The sequence below is a fragment of the Sinohyriopsis cumingii genome, chromosome 6, assembly GCF_028554795.1.
Source record: "Sinohyriopsis cumingii isolate HCF-2022 chromosome 6, ASM2855479v2, whole genome shotgun sequence".
NCBI classification, from domain to species: Eukaryota; Metazoa; Mollusca; class Bivalvia; order Unionida; family Unionidae; genus Sinohyriopsis; species Sinohyriopsis cumingii.
This window is the reverse complement of record NC_142966.1, coordinates 96,799,768-96,818,261: the sequence shown is the minus strand read 5'-3', so window position 1 is coordinate 96,818,261 and position 18,494 is coordinate 96,799,768. Positions and strand designations below refer to the sequence as shown.

General features: G+C 33.6%; 1 protein-coding gene across 3 annotated transcripts in view; it reads right to left on the bottom strand.

Moving 5' to 3' along the window:
• Positions 1–18,494, bottom strand: part of LOC149797495 (uncharacterized) — a 361,807-nt gene that overhangs the window by 19,933 nt on the left and 323,380 nt on the right. For all 3 annotated transcript variants that reach the window (XM_089962310.1, XM_089962312.1, XM_089962311.1), the window contains exons 16-20: positions 8,934–8,996; positions 7,142–7,234; positions 4,551–4,723; positions 2,607–2,665; positions 248–378 (exon numbers count right to left, since the gene is read on the bottom strand). In XM_089962310.1, the coding sequence (XP_089818436.1) occupies positions 248–378; positions 2,607–2,665; positions 4,551–4,723; positions 7,142–7,234; positions 8,934–8,996 (519 nt within the window). The remainder of the gene's footprint in view (positions 1–247; positions 379–2,606; positions 2,666–4,550; positions 4,724–7,141; positions 7,235–8,933; positions 8,997–18,494) is intronic.

Genomic DNA, 18,494 nt, shown 5'->3' with positions numbered 1-18,494 from the left:
ATTTAAATGTCCGAATATCAGACAATCTTCATTAAAAATTCTATCTGGAAAATGTTCTGCAAATAAACTATATGCATATATAGACATATACATTTTTAGAATATCTGAAACTCTTCAATATGGACAAAATTTTCTTATAAACAGGTATCAGTGTAGTCTGAAAAAATTGTTTTCCTGATTACTTTTGAATTAAATCCCCTTAACTCAATGACCATCAATACTCAGAGTGACCACCAAAAAGTCATACCTCTTGTGCTCTAAGCTCCGCCTCTTTCTGTAGAATCCTTCTTTTCTCTTCCTCCTCCCATTGCCGTCTCTCCTCCTCCAGACGAAGCTTTTCTTCTTTTCGTATTCGCTCCCGCTCCCTCTCCAAGTCACCTATAACATTGATAAGTAACAATTAAAAGTGTTATCTAAGATATGATATTTTGAAATTTTCTTGTACCTTTCTTCTGTCATTTCTTACTTGGAAATGATTATAAAGACACAACCTTTCTCAAAATTATATTGTAATAAACCACTCTATATATAAGACTTGTATGTAAACCAATTATCTTCAAACCAATATTTTAATTACTTATACATGGCAATGGATTATGACTCTTCTATGTATCATCTATAATTTATAAGAGTACAAGTACAGACAAAACATGATATTATTTTTATCAAAATAGGTCAAAGAAGCCTATATACTTCTATTTTGCTTTATATTATCAATTAGTGAGATAGACAATAATGAAATGTTTGTGTGAACTAATCATAAAAGAATTTAACCGTACATCATTGAATGAACATATTGGCAAATGAAATGTCAAGCCAAAAAGTGCCTGAGATCAAGGACATCATAAAGTTTGAGTCATATGGGCAAATGCCTTGGGTGCCAAATGGGGTGGGGGTGTACCATTTCGTAAAGTTTGTGGTACTTTGTTTAAAGAGTGGCACTGAAGGCAACTCTTCCAGGGCACCACTTCATCCAGCGCAAAACTTGTGAGCACCCTGCCCGAGATTGTGCACTTTGATGACAGATGCCTAAAAGATAAATGCAACAGAAGTTAAAGAAATCATGGTCAGTGGGATGCTTACTTTTGGGGCTTCTAACAATGCAGCTGATGGCATAAGTTAGGAAAACAGCTATTACAAGATTTCTCTAGTTTTAGCATTTTTGTCAACATCTTAAGACATGCATGTGTTATTTGTCCCATATTTAAGATCTTTAAGCCAGGATGCAGACAAAGTTAGTCACATTCTATTGAGTGGTTGTTTGCAATAAAGTTGCTTACATGTTTTTTTTTAATTATGAGTAATAATGACCATATAATGATGGTTTATCACTATATGAATAAACTATACTGTATCACCTAAGGCCAACACCAAGACCTCAAATGCACTTGACATCTATAAAGTAGCTAGACATCAACATTGTACAATGAATGCAGCTGACATCTATAATGTAGCTGGACATTAACACTGTACAATGAATGTATTTGATATCTATAATGTAGTTAGACATTAACACTGTACAATGAATGCGGCTGACATCTATAATGTAGCTGGACATCAACACTGTACAATGAATGCAATTGACATCTATAATGTAGCTGGACATTAACACCGTACAATGAATGCAATTGACATCCATAACGTAGCTGGACATTAACACCGTACAATGAATGCAATTGACATTTATAATGTAGCTGTACAATGAGTGCAATTGACATCTATAATGTAGCTGGACATCAACACTGTACAATGAATGCAGCTGACATCTATAATGTAGCTGGACATTAACACCATACAATGAATGCAGCTGACATCTATAATGTAGCTATACAATGAGCGCAATTGACATCTGTAATGTAGTTGGACATCAACACTGTACAATGAATGCAGCTGACATCTATAATGTAGCTGGACATTAACACTGTACAATGAATGTATTTGATATCTATAATGTAGTTAGACATTAACACTGTACAATGAATGCGGCTGACATCTATAATGTAGCTGGACATCAACACTGTACAATGAATGCAATTGACATCTATAATGTAGCTGGACATTAACACCATACAATGAATGCAATTGACATCCATAATGTAGCTGGACATTAACACCGTACAATGAATGCAATTGACGTTTATAATGTAGCTGTACAATGAGTGCAATTGACATCTATAATGTAGCTGGACATCAACACTCTACAATGAATGCAGCTGACATCTATAATGTAGCTGGATATTAACACCGTACAATGAATGCAGCTGACATCTATAATGTAGCTATACAATGAGCGCAATTGACATCTGTAATGTAGTTGGACATCAACACTGTACAATGAATGCAGCTGACATCTATAATGTAGCTGGACATCAACACTGTACAATGAATGCAATTGACATCTGTAATGTAGCTGGACATTAACACCATACAATGAATGCAAATGATATCTATAATGTAGCTCGACATTAACACTGTACAATGAATGCAATTGACATCTATAATGTAGCTGGACATAACACTGTACAATGAATGCAACTGACATCTATAATGTACCTAGATATTAACAGTTTACAATGAATGCAAAATAAATAGTTTTAATCACTAACCAGACTCTTGCTTCCCTCGAAGATCTACATGAAAGCTGTACTGTGGTAATGATTCCTCTCTGAAAAATAGTTTCAATAAATTCTCATCTCTATATGGCAGATATTTATATAAGAGGAAGAATCCATTATATTTATATATTTACATGGGGAAGTTATTGGAAATAAACACACAGAATGCTGTATAATAGGGTGAGCCAACATCTTCAACAACATGGACTACATGAATCAAAAATGTAAACTTATGCTATAATTATACTTATTTTCTGCATCAGCACAGGCCACAAAAAATGACCAGCAGGCCTGTATATAGATGGAGCAGTCTGCTGAATAAGTTTTAAAGAAATGGTTGTGTGTTTATTAAACAAGTAAGCTGCCACAAAAAAGTCCAAGTCTCAAACATTCAAAACTAGAAAAGTTTGACACAAAGTTATATATATATATATATATATATATATATATACATATATATATATATATATAAAATCCGTAATTAATTCTATATACCTTGATTTCTTTCATAGGAATCCAGAACGACTGTGTAGAATACATGAGAATTAATTACTAGGTCATCATGCAAGTGTGTCTGCTAGACACGAGTGCATATAACACCGATTGAGTAACACATTTTTTTGGCGATGTGTGCTTAGTTGTGAGGGAACATGAGCTCATGTGTGCAGGCAAGGCGATGGGTGCCATTTAACTGCAGGCCGGAGTTCGAATCTCCATAGAGTATGAAATAAAAATTCTCTAACCTGTATAATAGTATTATTTGTTTTAATACATATTATGCTGTATGGAAATCTAATAAGGTCATCTGCATATGCATACAAACATACATATTGTACCAAATTTTATTTGTCTAGTGGGTTTTTCTTAAACATACCAAAAGAAATGTCAAAGTTATAAAAGTTCTAAACTGTGTAAATTGTTGAAATACTTTTGGCTGTTGTAATGGCCTGAAAATTTACTTAGGAGGTCATCTTCTTACAATCGAGCCTACAAAATTTCATGCATGCCAATTCCAAAATTCCGAAATATGTATTAAAAAAAATATTTTAACTGCTTGAAAATCCAACCTGATCATCAACATATGAGTACAAATTTGCCTACCGAATTTAATTTGTCTACATCAACTGGTGTTTGTCTCAATTGCACTACAAACTTTTTTGTCAAAATATTAAGCCTAAAAAGTTCAAAAATGTAAAAATGATTTTAAAAACCTAAGGCATATTCTAAATATGACCATAATAAAGTGTACAATATTTCATGGTTCAAAAAAAAAACCATCTACTGAATGCATAGCTAACCATGCCTGAGAAACAAAGCTAAAAACTTTGTGTAAATATTAAAATTATGGCCTATATCTTTGTGCAGCTAGTAGTACAGCTCAAGAAAAATGTACTTCTCAAAATTCATGACACTACAGCCAACTTGAATTAATTACTATTACATGTGAGCTCATGTATATTGCACAGATGCCATGCACCCCCCCCAAGAAACCCGCCCCAAACAAACCCCACCATAGCATAACTAAAGATCAAAAAGAAGCCAAAAGTCCATTAATTTGATTCAATAAAAAAAATTGGAAATCAAACTTGACATGAAAAATCTCACACTGAATTTGGTTTCCATTGATAAAGTCCTTCAAATGTATGGAAAGAAAATATAAATTTCTAGCAGATGGCACACAGCAGTACAAAGTATGGGATATAATGGGATGGACAGGATGCATTATGGGATATAATGGGATGGACAGGATGCATTATGGGATATAATGGGATGGACAGGATGTGCATCACTATATGATACCTCCATAAAAATGGCAGCCGTTTAAGAATTGTTGGTTTCACACAAACAAAAAGAAAACCAATGCTGCTAGAAAAGTAACAACTATGTCATAAAACATGCAAACTACACCGTGATTCTTGATGGAAATATTATTACCTATTGTCTGTTTGATTTCTTGGGTCAATCATGAGTGGTCTCCCTTGAGATGAGTCCAGTCTGAATGACATAGTCTGCTGCTGGTCTGGCTTTCCATTCATTTGTGATGACAGTGAAGGCACTGTAGATCTCTGCATCAATTGTTCCATCTGAGACTTCAATAACTTCTCTTCCTGTTCATGGTGAAAACAATGAAATAAACGATCAACAAACTAGTACAAGATAGTTGTCTAATCTTCCACTGGGACTCTTAATATCAATGCAGACTTAAAACTTCATTGGGACACATTATACAGTAAATTCTGCAAGTGACTACATTTTTTTCAGCAGAGCTGTCAGAACGCTGATTCATTTTTACCTTATATCTGAAAGTATCACTCCTATATGCCCATGGGGTCTACCTTATCAATTTCTCAGCAGTGGAGGTTTTATCATAACAAGACTCCCTTGATGGGACAAATGCTCTATAGGGCAAAAATAATTTACAGGAATTTAAGATAAGACCATTTTAGCTGCTGTGGTGGATATAATGGATGTCAGCCTTGCACCATTTTCATTTAGGACAAAGCAGACATTATGATGTGATGAAAACCCCATTCCATATTGATCACCCATTCAGGAGGAGTAGTGAAAACAAAGAATTTTAAAACCGTCATTGTGGCTGCCATATTTGATGTATAATTGGCACCATTTTCTTTAGTTCCAGATATGAATCATAAAGCCACTGGTGAAAACCCCATGTTGATATATACATCCATTTGGAAATTGTGGAGATAACAAGATTTTCAAGATACGGCTTTCCATTCAAGAGTAGCAATAACAGGATTTTCAAGATAGCTGCTGTTGTGGCCATAATAGATTTCATTTAAGACCACTGGTCATCATAAAATGTCTTTAATGAAAAACCTCATATTCATATAACTATCCCTTCAAGAAGGAGCGACAATATTTTCAAGATAGTTGATGCATGGCGGCCATACTGGATGTTAGATTGGCATATAGGACCAATTGAATATCATAATAAGTCCCCATATCAATATGATTTTTAGATGGCTGCTGAGAACCAACAAGTCATTATAAGAAACAGGGTTCTTACAGTCTTTGAAAGTTTGTGAAAAATGCGATAGCGTTTTCAAGGCCTTGAAAGTTTGGGAAAATCAAGCAGATTTACCTTGAGGTCTTTAAAAGTCTTTGAAAATGGAAATAAACCCAAACATTTTAATTTCTTTCCATAATCACAAATAAAATTGTCCAGGTTGTTAGATTCTGATGTAGTCGAGTTTTCCTGGTTTCTTTCTTTTGATCAATTATAGTTTGAATGTCATCATTAAACAATTTTGTAGTATTTTGCATTTGTTGTTTTCTCATATAACAGAACTTGTAAACAAAATGTTAGCGAAAATAGGTCTTGGAAATCTATGTTTGTGGTCTCTGAAAGTTTCGGAAAAGTCTCTGAATTTATCATTCAGAATTCTGTATGAACCCTGAGAAATTCTTTAGTAAAAACCTTGTGTTGATAAGACAATCCATGTAGAAGAAGAAGCGATAAATTTCCAGATTGATGTTATGGCATCCATACTGCTTTTGCATACTGCTCTTGCCTCTGTGAGTAGACCCATCAAATTTTATGCTTATGTATGAGTGTCAAAATGTGAAACTTAAAATAATCACTGAAGCATGCATGATAGGTCACCGATTTCCCTTGACCAAAAGTGATTTGTCTCTCCAAGACAAATATACCCAACAAGTTTCATGACTGTAACACAAAAGTGTCAGAGAAACAGAGCCAAATATGAAAACTTACCATATTCACTGGAGTATGAAAAGTTGGTCACTGTAACCTACCTTTGCCTGTGGTGATTAATATCTTCTAAAATGAATACATGCATCAAGTTTCATGACTTCACATACTAGTATCAGAGAAAGTGAGCAAAATACAAAAAGCTAACATTCTCAATTAAGTGCAAAAGGTTGATCACTGTGACCTAGTTTTTCCTTGGTGGTTAGTTGATTGATTGATTCTTTGGATTAAAGAGGCATCTGCATGGAGTGCATGTGCTTCTAGTTTATGTCTGCACAGCGGACTGATAATTATTCCTGGAAGAAGGAGTTAGAGCCACATCCCCCCAGAGGTTTATGTGCTCACAGAGCACTGCTAATTTAGCCATCAGGTCGTGGGACTAGGTGTCCCTAACGACCTGAATGATGGGCTTTCATAAGTGGGAATGGACCCAACACACACTCATGATATCATAAAGTTGGAATTCAGTCATTTGTGGACTGCACTAGGTGTCGACCCAAGCAGTTTGTAACGTCTGCTGCGATTGGTCGCAGCAATGACGTCACAACAGGACACCTAGCTTTAGATGGGTTAGGTGGTTAGTGCTCTCAAACTCTGAGAATAATACACCTATCAAGTTTCAGGGCAAATGAACTAAACGCAACAACTAAATGCAACAACAATGATGCTGATAACAACAACAATTATGTCAGAAAACTGATCCTTTTATCTTACCTATGTGTTGCTCTTAACACAAAAAAAGAAAGAGGGGCCTATCATCAAGCATGGCCAAATGAAAGAAGTCAAATACCTCTTCCTTTTTCCGTTTCTCTTCTTCTGCTGCTTTCCTCTTTTCCTCTTCATACTGCTGGTTAATCCTCTGTTGATCCCTCTCAAATCTCTCCTGCAAAATTAGCATGGGACATCTAACGGAATTATAAGCTTATACACTGATCAACATATGTTGTTTAGTCAATTCTTCAAAATCTATCCTTGAACAATCCCACTATTTTCACAATTCTGTAGTATTATTGTCTTCAAGAAACATTTTGGGCTGAATAACTTACATCAAATTGATTTAAAATTTACTATCAATTTTAAAATGATTAAGTATACATAGATTGATTCAACTAACTGATATTAAAAGCCCAGAAAATCGATGATGTATCCTGTAATACCTTTCAGATACTGTGAATGAGGCACTTAATCAAGAACTCATGCTATTTGCATATACATGTTTCCCTAACTAAAGAGCAACTGGGTTCATAAATATCAACTACAGCATAAGTAAGGAAAGAAATTTTGGATAACGTTGACAGTTGTGGTGGTGGGGTCAGCTGTGCTATTACCAACTTTCTTAGATGTAAGAGAATTAAAGTTTGTTTGGTCCTATAAAGATATCTGCATAATGAATTTAATATTAATGGAGTTTAGACCATATGAAATCAGATAAAGTTAATACAGATACTAAAGTCATATGACAGAACTTTAATAAAAATTTGTGCATAATAAATTTATTAAACTTTGTGTATCCAAAGAAGTTGCCTACAGAGTAATTTGAATAAGAAATAAGGCAATCTACACCCAGGTGTTACAGGGATGTTGGCACCTTTCATGGTGCTTTCATCTGCTGAAGACAAGCAATCTGTTAATTAGTTTGAGTCATCATGTTGAAGGAATATGAAGTTTTCAACTGTTGTCAAAATATAGCCATCTTTGCCATTAAGTAGGTATTTAGTTATGCTCTCATAAAAGTGCACATGGGCATTACCTAGACAGCTGATTGACACATTTACACTGAAATAGACATGGGAATATCATATTCAAGATAATTATATTGAAACCCAATTAAAATATAAAAATTAAAACATGGGTTTAAATTAAGAAGATATGTTTAAATAGTGTTTGTTTCATAAAGTGTTGCCAGTTGTAGACATTTATCCAAAATTTTGCCATTTGATATTTCGTTGTATATTGTGCTGTTTATTGAGATTTTTGTTCAAGAAAGTCTTATAAAATACATAAATTCTCTCAACAGTTTGCAAATTTCATGTTGATTACACATTAACCACATTTGATCACCAACTTTGATAAAAGATTTTTGACTGTTAAGCAAACAGAAACCTAACTTTGGCCTTTTCCATAAGAAAATGGGATCCAAACTTGCTTCCATGTTATAAGCAGTTTGGTAAGTTATCCAAGTGTGCTAACATGAACAAATGAGTATAAACCATGTAAACACCTGTCACTCAAAATACTGCAAAGTTTATTGTATTTGTCTTCTTTACTTAGTTTCTTACCCTTAATTTTTTCCAGACTTAGAATTAATGCTGTTATGAGTTTTTATTTTTATTAATACTATTTAAGATCTTACCTCTAATTAAATATAGACGTCATAATTTATGCATATGAAGGTATGTGGCTTAATCAAAATTGCATTTAAAATTCTTGTTTATGTTAATAGTCATTGCTAGTTTTCTTGAGGTAAAACTACCACATATATTACTACTAACAATATGGTAGCTAAAAATGTGAAATAAAGTTATAATTTAATCAATTTAGTCAGTATGTACTTATTTCACCTCTAATTAACATCAGCTTACCTGTGCAGTTAAATATTCTTCATCTTGCTTCCTATCATTGACAGTAGGTGTAGTAGGGGAGGGCTGCAGACAGAAGCAAATACACAAGTCGAAATAACATGCACAAACCATGCTTGTAATTATACATTTTTTAAGCAAATATATTTATAAAGTACATATGAGGGTATGTCACTGCATGTGTATAATGTACATCCAACTTCAAACAGCACAGATCCACATATCTGCTGTTGCATAATACACCAGAATTGCCAACACTCACCAGACTTGCCAACACTCAATCACACAAAAGTATGATCAACAACACCAAACTCTCAAATTTTAGACCACAATCTTAATTTTCAAGATGAAAATCTTTAATTAAATCTGCAACTATCCTATTCAAAAATTAAAAGTTGTATGCATACCTTGGTGCGCGCACTAGACCTTTAGATAAGCATGAGAAAGGAGAATTTACTATGAAATGATGGTCAATTTATTCTGCATAGACCCAATGTATGTGCATGATTCATATCTTGCCCTGTGGATAATGTTAATGTCAGGGCCATATATCTTCCAACATGAAATGAATCATCTCTTGTGGATGATATATTATATGGCTCTTCTTGGGTGTGGCTGGTTTTTAACTTCTGAAAGCTTTTTTTTACCCAATGCCTATTCCTGCCAAAAAAAATTGTATACATGCACACTGCAGAAGGAGCATGATAGGCACAAGCTGATTGGTTAATACACAGTATAGATGCAGCATTATGAATGTGGCTAAGATGAATCCTTGGTTCAGTTTTTAATCAATAGAAACATCCCAAAAGACCACCTGACTTGGTCTATTTTTGGAAGGGGGCAATCTGTGTACCAACTGAAAGAATGTTACCAATACTAAGCATGTTTAAATTTTTCTTGAAATTTGTTATTATGACTTGATTTGTAATATATCAGTAAAAGCGTAAAAAATAAATGAAATTATGGAAATTCCTACACGTTTGCAATTCTGATATACCATCATTTGAAGCATCAAACTTTGAATCATATTTATCATTTCAAATACACAGCCAGATCCAATCCTGCATTATCAGATGTATGCTGTAATTCACAGTTGGGTGTGCATTATACAGTACTAGGGGTTAAATGATTCAACAATGCACTGATAAATTTGCCATTGTGATGCATAAATAAAGTGGACAATCGATATAAAATTTTCCTTACCTTGTAAAAGCTATTTTTAATCCTCAATGACCATGAAATTATTATTAGTTGTTAACCTCTTTATTCTCTATTAAACATGTATTGATATTAATCATAAGTTGTGTATTGTGATTATTATCGATACATGGCATAAGCATTTCATTTCACACCTACACTGTACATAGGTATTTGTAAAAAATCATAGGTCAAGTGCATGCTAGTTACACTAGACGAAACAATAACAGACATCAGAAAATCCATACCTATTTCAATATTCCACATCTTAAGTCAGTGCTGTCCAATCTGTGGCTTGGGGGCTGATTTTAAATGGCCCGCCAGAGCTTGAGCAGCTATATAGTCATTGCTTTTCAGTTTTCTGCTGCTGCCCTCGGCTTCAAGAAAAACATTTGTCAGTGGCTGATGGTGTCAAAAAGGTTGGACAGCACTGTCTTAAGTCTAAAGAGGCTGTACTAATACTCTGTGTCTGTTAGCCCCTTTATTTAGTGCTTGAGCACACGAATCTCTATTAAATGTAACAAAGCCCACCTTAAAAATAGTAACATTCATGCTCAATTTGCCTCGAGTCGAACACAAGCCCGAAATCTATTATTTCTAGATCAGTTGCCAAAATCAAGCAATTACTAAGTGAGCATCTGAGCTAAGATATGCTTACATTGATTATGACAAGCATTTTACCAACTGTACATGCCAAGGTTGACAAGCTGTCAAAATTAGCTAAGATATGCTTACATTGATTACAACAAGCATTTTACCAACTGTACATGCCAAGGTTGACAAGCTGTCAAAATTAGCTAAGATATGCTTACATTGATTACAACAAGCATTTTACCAACTGTACATGCCAAAGTTGACAAACTGCCAAAATTAGCTAAGAGATGCTTACATTGATTATGACAAGCATTTGACCAACTGTACATGCCAAGGTTGACAAACTGCCAAAATTAGCTATTGGTTCTAACATCTTCCCTATCTGATGTGGTTCTAATTCATATGACTTACTGACAGAATTCACAATCCTCTGTGCTGATAATGAAGATGGCGGTAAGTACCAATTACAGGTTATTTATCACACAAGTTTGTCAAAACATAAGTATTCTATTCATATCTGGTGGCAGTTTTAATATAAAAACTACTAACCCACTCCACTCTTTAACAAGAGTTCACTGAAATGAGATGATGCTCTACTGTCCAACAAGAATTTCCATGAATTCAATATAAGACCATTTCATTTTATAACTGCTAGGTTTTGAAAACACCTCTGATATTCTTGAGTGACAATATTTCAAATCAGCAGCTGTGGAGCCATACCAGACTTTAATAGAAGTAGTGATAACAAGATTTCCAAGATGACTGTCCTGTCCTGGCAACCATATCTGAAGTAAGGTTGGCACCATTTACATTTAGGACCAACCAGATATCATAAGAAGTCTTTTGGTGAAAACCTTCTGTAAATATGACCATCAATTCTGGAGGAATAGCAACAAGAAGAATGCTATCATGGCAGGCATATATGGATGTCAGATCAGCTTGATTTTGGATCAAGGTCAACCAGATACCCAAACAAATATTTTCTGATGAAAACCTCATGTTAAGGAAGAGCACTAATAGCCACATTTTAATAATGGCTGCCATTGTGACAACATTTGAGGTCAGATCAGCCCTATTTTCAGCAGGACATACTAAATATCACATTCTTCTGGTGAAAATTCTATGCTGACATAACTTTCCATCTAGGAGGAGTGGTGATAACAAGATCTCAAGATCTACATGTCCTACTGTCACAATTTTCTTTTAAGATGAACGAGACACAAGAAGTATCCTGGTGAAAACCCCAAGTTGATAAAACTTTTCATTAGCTGGAGTGGCAATAATATGATTTTTAAGATGACTACATTTGTGGCCATTACTTGGCATCAGATCAGCAGCATTTTCAACAACAATAATAAGATTTCACAGCCAGTATTCTGGTGAAAAGCCTGTGTCAATATGACCTACCATGTAGGAGAAGTAGCTAAAACAAGACTTTAAAAATGGTGAAATATTGGCAGCCAGATTGTCATCAAGATCACTACCATTTTCACTTCAGACCAACTAGACATTAAAAGGAAGATTTTCAGTGAAAATCCCATATGACCTCCTTTCAGGAGGCTTAGTGACAACAAAATTTTCAGGAAAACTGCATATGTGGCCAGACTAGATAGCACCACTTCATGCAGGGCTAACTTTACATTATAACAAGTCTTCTGGTGAAACCCCTATTTCAATGTGATTTTCCTTTCCAAAGGAGTAGCAACAATATGATTCTGAAGATGGCTGCTGTGGTGACCATACTGGACATCCAAGCAGCTCCATTTTCATTTCGAATCAACTTGACCTTGCAATGAACATGTGTGTCAAATCTCATAGCAATCCGCCAAGATCAGACACTGGATGATGAACAACAGACCAACCTACATGCTCTACAACAACAGACCAACCCATATGCTCTACAACAACAGACCAACCCATATGCTCAACAACAACAGACCAACCCATATGCTCTACAACAGACCAACCCACATGCTCTACAACAACAGACCAACCCACATGCTCTACAACAACAGACCAACCCATATGCTCTACAACAACAGACCAACCCATATGCTCTACAACAACAGACCAACCCATATGCTCTACAACAACAGACCAACCCATATGCTCTACAACAACAGACCAACCCATATGCTCAACAACAACAGACCAACCCATATGCTCTACAACAACAGACCAACCCATATGCTTTACAACAACAGACCAACCCACATGCTCTACAACAACAGAACCCATATGCTCTACAACAACAGACCAACCCATATGCTCAACAACAACAGACCAACCCATATGCTCTATAACAACAGACCAACCCATACGCTCTACTGGTTCATGACCAGTAAATCTAAAAAGTGAAAATCCCTCCTTACAAATATACCAGAAGATGAATCACTTTGTGAAAATCCTGGAGAAACCACTGTTTAGATACCAGTATTATAGTAAGTTCTAATAAATAATGTGCTGTGTATTTGTACATGTTAAAATGGTAATTACACATCTGTTGCTTTATCTGTACTAATTAAGACTTAATTTCAAATTTGACACTCTTATTTGTAATCATTGTTACTGGTAATGTCATGCAATACTTAGCAACTTAAATGGGTCAATTTGGTCCACAAATAAATCTGCTTTGCTTTTTAAAATTGTTGTCTTTATTGTAAATATTATACAAAAATAACAGCCTTATTTTACCCCATCCATATACAAAACTATTAATCTATGAAAACTCATTTTCTATGTCCAACAGATTAGCAGCAAATTTCTGATTAAATCAATCATCGACTACTAAATATAAATGTTAATAAATTAAAATGTCATAGAAAAATGAAAGAAGAAAAAAATGACTAAACCATTTCAAGGAGAAACAAGAGCATAAAGGTATTAATTTCACACTGTAAACCACCTGCTAACCCATTTATTTGATGCTACAACAAGTATATACTTACACCGTCTACCTCATGATAAAATTAACCCTTTCTGCTTCTACTTTATGTGAAATATATTATAAGGATGCAGACACTGTTTATGGACTTAATAAACTGCAACAACTTTTATTTTGGTACATTAAAAACAATACTCTATTACCTGATGTACTTGATTACATGTCAAGTCAAAACTACACAAAAAAACCACAAAGATCCTGGTCTTATGAGGGTCTTATAATGATATTTTCCTACTGATTACCCTTAACGGACTCCACAGACCCAGATCTGCTGAAGCATTATGTGATGACAGATTTGGGTCTGTGTGGTTTGTAACTGGACTAGTCTCATAAGCAAGTATATACGATTTATAAATTGAAAGAGTAAGCCGCCAAGTTTGTAGGTTATAAATTACTTGTTTTGTCCTGAGAACTCTTCATGTTGTTTTCATGTACAGTCCTTATTGAAATACAACAAAAGCTGTTGTTGGATGAGATTTATACAAGTCAATTAGCTGCTTTTTAAGGTTATGGCTGCATTACTGAAGTCTGAAATATTTTAGAGATTGTTAATGAGCTTCATGCGCTAACAAGTTTTGAGTGATTTTGTTTTTCGGTGTTATACTGATCTTCATTTCCAGTGTTCAATCAATCTAGGTTTTCAGTATTATATTAATCTTGGTTTTCAGTGTTATACTGATCTTGGTTTCCAGTGTTAAACTGATCTTGGTTTCAGTGTTAAATCAATCTAGGTTTTCAGTCTTATACTAATCTTGGTTTTCAGTGTTATAAAAGATCTTATTTTCAGTGTCATACCGATCTAGGCTGTCAGTGTCAAACTAATCTTGGTTTTCAGTGTTATAAATGATCTTGCTTTCAGTGTTATAATGATCTAGGTTTTCATTGTTACACTAATCTTGATTTTCAGTGTTATAAATGATCTAGTTTTCAGTGTTACACTAATCTTGATTTTCAGTATTATAAATGATCTAGTTTTCAGTGTTATACTGACCTAGGTTTTCATTGTTACACTAATCTTGGTTTTCAGTGTTATAAATGATCTTGTTTTCAGTGTTATACTGACCTAGGTTTTCATTGTTACACTAATCTTGGTTTTCAGTGTTATAAATGATCTTGTTTTCAGTGTTATACTGATCGAGATTTTCATTGTTACACTAATCTTGGTTTTCAGTGTTATAATGATCTTGTTTTCAGTGTTATACTGACATAGGTTTTCATTGTTACACTAATCTTGGTTTTCAGTGTTATAAATGATCTTGTTTTCAGTGTTATACTGATCGAGATTTTCATTGTTACACTAATCTTGGTTTTCAGTGTTATAAATGATCTTGTTTTCAGTGTTATAATGATCTAGGTTTTCATTGTTACACTAATCTTGATTTTCAGTGTTATAAATGATCTTGTTTTCAGTGTTATACTGACCTAGGTTTTCATTGTTACACTAATCTTGGTTTTCAGTGTTATAAATGATCTTGTTTTCAGTGTTATACTGATCGAGATTTTCATTGTTACACTAATCTTTGTTTTCAGTGTTATAATGATCTATGTTTATAAGGTTATATCAAGTTCAGTTTCCATGGGTTAACTGATCTAGGTTTTAAGAATGATACTTATCTAGCTTTTCAGAGTTATATCAATTTAGGTTTACATGGGCAAACTGATTTAGGTTTTCAGTGCAGTTATCTTGATAGGAAAGTGTTCTTATTTTTGAGACTGGTATGTAGGAGTTGCACTGGATAACACATTCCTGCACAAGAATGCTTTTTTGTATACCAGTCAGATCAATGCATAAGATGTTACACATATGTATATGATAAACAAATGTGTGAGGTTTAATATGGGTAAAATTCCTTCACAAATACTGTTGTGCTTGCTTTCTTAATCAGAGTGTACATAGTTGCCAACAAAAAAACGATACTTAAGAATTAAAACGATAAAAGCTCAGATGAACAGGGATCTAGTTTCTTCACATCACATTGGGTATCAGACATACTTGCCACTATCAATGCTTTGCATAATCCCATTTGTTATTGCTAAACTATTTTAATGTCAGCATGGAAGAGTCATGAGTATGCAAGAGGCCTTACAAAGTTATTTAAAGACAATGGTGTATCAGTTACAACTTATCCAACAAGTAAAATGCTGAAGATTTGCTTAAAAATGCTGGAAATGAGAGACAATAGGGGCTGGTGTTTTTCTTCAAATGTAATTTTAGCATATTTGTCTCTAAGCTGATGTTTATGTACAAGAGAAAAAGAAATGAATGAAGAGCCATACATTTAAAGCATAAATATTTCCAAGTTAAAACATGTCAGTGTTTGAAAAAAAATCTAATAATCATTAACAAAACATATTTTGACCATTTTTTGTGCAATAATCTAGTTATTTGTGTCTCTCCCATCATTCAACATCACTTCTGTCAAATACTTTTTGTAATATATATATATATATATATATATATATATATATATATATATATATATATATATATATATATATATATATATATATATATATATTTACACATACATACATATAAACTTTCAATGTGACCTTTTCTTTAAAATACAGCATGGTTGCTTATCAATGCATAATACCCAGCAAATAAAAATACTGTAATAATAATAATAATAATTATTCTGAACATCTGTGAAAAGTGAGCATGAAAATAAATTTTCAGACTCATGGTAAGATCCCCAAAATCATATTTTTTTCTGTAGAAAATCATTTAGATATCTTAAATCACTGTTACTGTAAAGTGATACCTACATTATACATATTACCACTGTTACTGTGAAGTAATTACCTACATTACACATACTAACAGTCATCGTTAAGTAATTACCTACATTACACATATCAAAAACTGAAAACATGGGATTTCTGAAGAGATCTTCAATATGAGTCTGGCAAGTTTAAACAAAATAACCTGATTACAGTGGAATATCAAAGTTTATATCACATGCTGTACAAGTATTTTAGTATTTTTGGGTTTCAAATATGGACGTTATTATTGACGAAATATGCATTATAAGAACAACAACCTGTCTCAGCCTGAGATAAAGACTTCTTAGAAATTTAACTACTTGTTTGTTTATACAATTTTGTCATGCTTTATTCAATTATTTTTTTTGTTTTAAGTTCTAAAATTTTGTTTTTCCTTTCTTCCATAAATTGCAGGAGACATTTCCTCACTTTCTGCAAGACTTGAGGGAAACCAAAATTGTGGAAGGTTCTTTCCAATGCAGGAGATATATGTATGTGGTTGTAACATACATCATTGAAAGTGGATCCTGGCACTGAGAAAAGCCCCCAATACTTGGGTTAAATTGTGGTAAATATTTTTTCATTTGTACTAATAACAAATTCATTTAAAAATCTATTACATGCTCTATCTGGTGATAAATTCACATGTAAATCACTGTGATCAAGCCTTTGAGAATCCAGATGTACTTTGGCATAAAATCAAAACCTCAAATGTTTACAAAATGTACTGTGCATGCAGTGTGCAAACTAGACTGTTAAATTATTTACAATATAGCAACAGAAGTACATTATTTAGCACCAAGGCAATTAGAATGAAAGGTCATGGCCAAGGACACAGCATGGTAGCTAAGCAGGATCGACTGATCCAGTGATGTGATTATAACCTGCACCCTTTCAATCTCTTTATGATTTCATTACAGGAAACAGATTCTGTAAAAATATTTACCTCCGATCAAGCCAACATTTTATGTGTAAATTATATTTACTTAAAACTGAGTACATATGACAGACTTTACTCCTTGTTAGTATCCATCTTCGATGAAATTATTGCACACCTTGTTTTGTATACAAGAGACATGAAAATGCTGTATAAAAATTTAAGTTCTCATGCAATAGTTAAAGCTTGTTATATCCAATACACAGATTTAAAGGAATCAACATCTTCTGACAACTGCAATATTTATGCATAACCTTTGTTTACTTGTCAGTGTTTAGAAAGAAAAGGGAGTTTTTAACTTTGCAAAATCAGTCAAAGAAAAGACTAAATGCAACAATGAAAATGATTCCTATTTTATAACTGTGTATATACACTAAAAAAGTTTTGCAAATTTTGGTATATACCATGTAAATACTTATATGAATCAAACCTAAGGACTACAAGTAATTTGTATAACTATAAAATATTTGTTTGTACTGCAACAGAAACAACTGATTAAATTCCATCATCATAAGCCAAAGGCATAGATCTTATAGCTCCTTTTTTTTACCTGTGCCTGCCTGAGACAATATTTCCCTGTTTGTATAAATATACATAAACAAAACTCAACAAAACAATGAAAGATAACTGAAAATACACAACCAACAACACAATGAATCAAGCTCTTACAAATGAACTGAAATGCCCTTTGAATCAACTGATAAGTGAATGTGTTTAGTTCATTCAAACAGCATAAAAGGTTAAGTTGGGTCAATTCTGAGTAAATTTTACTCAGGCTCATGTCATCTTACGTATATTCACTCTGAATGAAATTTTATCACAGGTAACCACAGGTGAAAATGAAAATGAAGCATAGTATGTTTTCACCTATGGCTTGTGATGATATGGATACCCTAAAATTTATGTAAGTTATTTAAATTTGTAAATCTAATATCCAAGAATTGTCGATCTAATGAAAACTCTATTCCAAACATGCTAAATACTAATTCCATAACTCATTTCACATCTACTTTAAAAAAAAAACCAGTGGCATTACTTACATTTCACTAACTACTTTTCAACAAACTGATAAATCAGCTCCCAATCTACATATTCTGACTCAGTGCCCCTGATTACGACTTGACTT